The sequence below is a fragment of the Cyprinodon variegatus genome, unplaced genomic scaffold (genome assembly GCF_000732505.1).
Source record: "Cyprinodon variegatus isolate N-32 unplaced genomic scaffold, C_variegatus-1.0 Scaffold167, whole genome shotgun sequence".
Taxonomy (NCBI): domain Eukaryota; kingdom Metazoa; phylum Chordata; class Actinopteri; order Cyprinodontiformes; family Cyprinodontidae; genus Cyprinodon; species Cyprinodon variegatus.
In genome coordinates, this window is record NW_015150620.1 from 736,414 (window position 1) to 741,761 (window position 5,348).

The window sequence follows — 5,348 nt, forward strand, 5'->3', positions numbered from 1 at the left end:
GTGATAATTTTTTTTTTTTTGCGATCATCTCCCAACAATAAACACAACTTGCCCTGGGAGATCGGGCGATGGTTAACAACGAGCACTGCTATCTATTATTTTTTTGATTTATTGATTAATAATTTGACAGCGGAAGGTTCCTTAAACAGAATTTTTTATGAAATTAAGCCAGGGGAAACTTAAACGTTTCCGCTTGAGTAGTTCTGGGTAGAGCTTATTGAGAGATTTACATTTGTTTTTTATCTGGGTTGCAAAATGTTTATGTATTATTTTTTTTTTACAATTTTGATATAATTACTGCTTTAAGTGCGTTGCTCTGTCAGCTAAAGGCATGTTTTACAGTCTTTATATTCCATTTAAGATTAACCGATTATTAAATTAGTTGACGATTAGTTCAATAATCGATTAACCACGATTAATCCGATTGTTTCAGTCTACTTCAATTATCTTCTCTGGGAGGCTACGTGGGCACAGGCTGTGTCTGTGGTGTTTGTTATCAACAGAGTACCCAACCGAGTTGCCAAAGTATTGCAGCTCCTTCTGTTTGAATTGAATCAGCTGTGCCCTGAATTAGGGGTGGGCGATATATTGAATATACTCAATGTAATTCCAGTTTTGTCAGGCACGATAGTTAAAACCACTCTATTCCAACCATCGAGTACCAAATGCACGACAACATTAAGCCTTCTGCATCTATTTCACAGAGAGTTTTAGTTTTCCCACACACTTTGAATGCATCATAAACCCCTCCCCCAAACCGGTTATTTTCATCGCAGCATGCACAATACAGCAACCGGCAAAAGAAAAGTGTTTCAGCTACAATATATGGCCGTGGATTTCGAGGTGACACGGTGACAACGTCAAACAAAAGGCGCTAATTCGTAAGAAGTGCCACAAAACCATTACTGCAAAAGATAGCAGTACAAATTTATTCTAACACTTAAAAGGTCAGCCACTGCAAAATGAAGAATGTTGTAAACACCACATGTCCACATCTCCCCGCACACTAAAACAGATGCTATTTATGACGTTATTTAAATGATTTTGGATTTTTTAACTCCTGCTATGTGATGTGGTCTTGTTTAGATGTTTTGCAGTCGTTTACTAAACTTGGCAATGTTCACAATTCTACAATTTTTTGTTCTTTAAAATACTCAGTATGTAAAGATAATCCAAATAGTTTAGAGATGCTCTAATAATGCTTTCATTTTTGGAACATATTTCGACTTTTGTTTTTGTAATTTGAGGCCATTTTCGTTTTTCATTCTACTTTTTTTATTGTGCACAAAACAGCTCTTTTTCTTTAGCGTTTTATTTAGTGTTTGTTTTTGGTTTCGTTGCTTGGATCTTGTTAAAGGTCTAACACTGACACCCAAAGACATAATGTGGCAGTATAATTTGTGAAAACTTTTAGCTGGTTAAAATACAATGTTATAAATTTGAAATTTTAAAGACTATATCAGTGCAATTTTATGCAATCTATTGTTTTTGAAGTTGATTTAAACAGATCATGATGTATATCATGTATCGTGATTATAGCCCAAATATGATATTAGATCTTCTTCATGCTCCCACCCTATGCTGAATATTAGTCAGTGACAATTCAAGAAATACCCAAAAGCAACAAATCAATATTGATGAACAGAAAAATATTAGCTGTTGTTCAGCACTAGCACAAATGTTCTTTGAATTTTCCAGCTTATTTCAATGGTTGGATTAATGTTAATCTCATAACTAACTTCTACTAATTATTGAATCATTAAATCTTTTTTTTATTGATCCATGTATATTTTATTAATTGAAATAACAACATAGCATATTTGTATTTTTTAAAAATTAGTTACCCTGATAATTGGCTTCATACTCATTCAAAATAATACATTTTTAGTCAAAATGTAGTGACACCATTCATGCTACTAATTTAATTGCTCTGGAGCTGTGCACTATTTATTTATTTTTTGTTCTTTGCTAGAAAAGCCACCTGCGTATCTGTCATATCAGTCTTTTTAGGGGGTATGTAGTTATGTTAACATTAAGTGAAAGACATTTATTTTCATTTTAAAATTCTTAACACTAATTAAAACTGACATAGCTGTATACAATGTATAAAATGCACATCCTTCCCTATCTATTTGATTAACAAAAAGGAGAATTAAACATAAATTATACTTTCTAGAATAATTATATACTATATCAATATATTGTTGTGGAGAAAAAAAATAAGCACTCTCAAATTATAAGGGACACAAATTGCCACAACCAATACGCGACCATAAAAGCATAAAAAATATTTATAATATAATTTATTTTATAATTCCTCATGAGTTTTTACAAATTGTTCCTCACTAAATTTAACAGAAAATTTTAATAAATACCGCACTGCTATATCTAATATCCTATTTAAATTATATAATTTTATGTTGGCATTGTAAGAAAATTGAGAGCACAGTAATCTATAATTTATGATCTCATCTAGCCTTGTGACATCAGTTCAGCATAGTCTCTGTATGTGATAGACCATCACTGTGTGAATAATTCAGACACCATGAGTGATAAATGTCTCAATAGACATTTTGTAAGATCTTTGATTTTTTAATGGCAGCTAAACTTTCACTATTATTTATCTTTTTTTTTTTTGTGTCACACATGGACACATAAAAGAGATCTTTCCTAATGAGATATTCTCATTAGCACCGGGCCAGTGGTAAAACACAGATACTCTGCACGCTCTTCAAACTTCATTGAGGCTAAAGGCTGTAGAATAGGCTGCAGCATATTTCTCCTCCCTCATTCTATTCCTTCTTAATGACTCTGTGGTTTGATTGCCTCTCATTTGCAGAGTTAATAGAAGGATGGGATTTATATCCTCTCAGCATGCATGAGATTTGGCGTCCATCCTATTCTCCATTTTCCCCTTTTCTGCATCATACCCGAGACTCTGCAAGTGTAAAATATCAGGCACCCCACTGGTTGACTGCGGCTGACCCTACTTTTAGAAATGAGGACAAAGGTGTGCAGTGAAGCACCTACAATAAATAGAATGTGACTGATAGCAGCGACCGTCACACTTTGTGCACTGACAGTAAGGACGACTGTCAGAGAGGAAATAAGGGGAAGTTCTGAAGAGGAAGGTAGAGCTATCTGATGTAGAAAAGGTGCACTATTAAAACCATCACTGGTCATCTCTGTGATAGTTTTATTCTAAAGATGTGCTTTATGGGAAGCTTTAGCAAATACTTCAAGGACTATACAAAATCGCCATGCTTTTGTCCTAAATGCCCAAGTTATTTAAATACACTTTTGAATAGATTTTTACACTTCCATGCTTATTATGACTCTCACTTATATTGATGCTGGCTAACTTTCAGTCTTCCTTTCTCAGTACTAAAGTCAACAGAAGGAGTTCTGCTTGCCTTTTAGTCCTTAGTTATGTGGTCTTTATTGATCAGAAAAAGAGTTTCTAAAAAAGAAAGAACCATCTGATTTTATTGCATAAAATGTTTGATATGAGGTTTTGGAAGGATTTAAAATAGAGCTTTCCTAGAATAGAAAAAGCACAACAAACATTTGGACATGCTTTTGGGAACATGTTTGGACTTTAGGAGGGAAGAAGCAACATACTGAGTCGTCACAATGAATAAAGTATGCAGGCTTGGACAGAGTTTCTGGAGCTGCTGATAACAACAGGGCTGTGAGTCCATTAAAAGACAACTGGTCTTTAAAACTAAGTTTACATAATTAGTTGATTAGAATTTTAAAACTTCTTCAATCTATTTAGTAAGAAGTAAGATTAGTGGAAATTTGTTTTGTAATTTTAACCTATTAAATTACGTATTTATTTTTTTAAACTTTTATTGCAGTGTAAACTCCTTGTCTTGAATAGGCCATCTTTCCTAATATTGTATCGGAGTTTAATTTCTACTTCTGTTGCCATTAGACTGGTCTTGTTACTCACCAGTAAAAAGTACTTAGATTTGTCTGCATTCTGTTCTTCTGAATTTCTACACATCTACTTGATTAACACGGCATCTTTCATCCCCTTCTAGGTCGAGCAAAACCAAGAATCTTTGCTCAAAATGTTTTGCAGGTAAGTTATTCTCATATGTTCACATCTGCTCTGATTTGTCATATCTCTTACTGTCTTAAATGAGGAGTACAATAACTTGAGTTGATGATAATCTTTAGCAACTTAATACAACTGAGGGTGATAAACAGCTCTGATTGAAGGAAAACAACTGATTCAAAATGCTGTATTAACAATGTGTCTCAAAGCACTAAACTGCATTACAAATCGTTTTTAAATTTAAACTCCTTCACAATTGTTATTAGAATGCAGATAATTAGTAATAAATTCAGTACAATTTACTATAATGCAAAAGGCTTGCACAGCCACAATGTTAAATGGTAACTCAAGATGTCATCTGACTCTTGTTTTTGTGTGTAATGGTTGACTTCGTCTGAATGTATTGTAAGCCCAGTCTTCTAAGGAATGGCAGTGCTTTCCACAGAGATTTCAAGACTAACAAGAAAGACATTTTTTTTTACCTATTGCTAAAACTTGGCAATTGTTTTGTGTGTTCATTAAATTTGTGTCTCTTGGGGTGAAATATCTCCAAAATAGTTTAGCATTCATCTCACTCACGTTATAATCACTTTTTCCCACATGCCAGAAAGTCTTGGCATAAAATCTGTTCAAATCTGTTCTTCATCCAAAGATGCATCGCTGTGCCACACACACATGTTTTAAACCTTGCCCTGTTAGCTTTCAGCTGTTTCCAAAACATGAAAGTTGTCTTGGAAAATGCAGACTAAGGCAGAAGAAAACCCATCTCACCCTGCCAATTTCTTCTTAGACACTGAGAAGAAACAGTCGAACGATGATTGTGCCCCAAAGACCTCTTCAAGCACCACCACCAGCAGTCAGACAGACATCTTCTGTAGTGAAACAAACAGCATTAGTCAGTCCCTGATGTCGAGATCCAGCAATTCAGAAGAACCTTTGCCAGGAGAGACTGGAGTGACATCTGTTCATATTCAGAATGGTAAGAGCGCATGATTTCTTTTGCATTCTTTTTAAATTGTGCTTTAAAATAAAATGTTTTTGTGTTTTTTTTCGACGGCATTCTTGTTATATTTGTAGTCATGAGTTAAGTAGCACGCTGTCAATACCAGTAGTGTTCCAAGTGACTCAGCTATGCAGTTTTATGATCTTGCATGTGTTCAATTAAAAACAAAATCCTCAATAATAAAGTCTCTTAAAGGAGAATTCCGTTTTTTAACACTTTTAGCCCATTTTCTGTAGTGTCCAGGATGAAATCGAATGATCGACACCAAAATTTTGACAATTG

General features: G+C 34.2%; 1 protein-coding gene across 1 annotated transcript in view; it reads left to right on the forward strand.

Annotated features, from left to right (window-relative positions):
* LOC107086943 (AN1-type zinc finger protein 3-like) overlaps window positions 1-5,348 on the forward strand; it is an 18,681-nt gene that overhangs the window by 4,070 nt on the left and 9,263 nt on the right. The window contains exons 2-3 of the mRNA XM_015378236.1: window positions 4,047-4,087; window positions 4,854-5,042. Of these exons, the coding sequence (XP_015233722.1) occupies window positions 4,047-4,087; window positions 4,854-5,042 (230 nt within the window). The remainder of the gene's footprint in view (window positions 1-4,046; window positions 4,088-4,853; window positions 5,043-5,348) is intronic.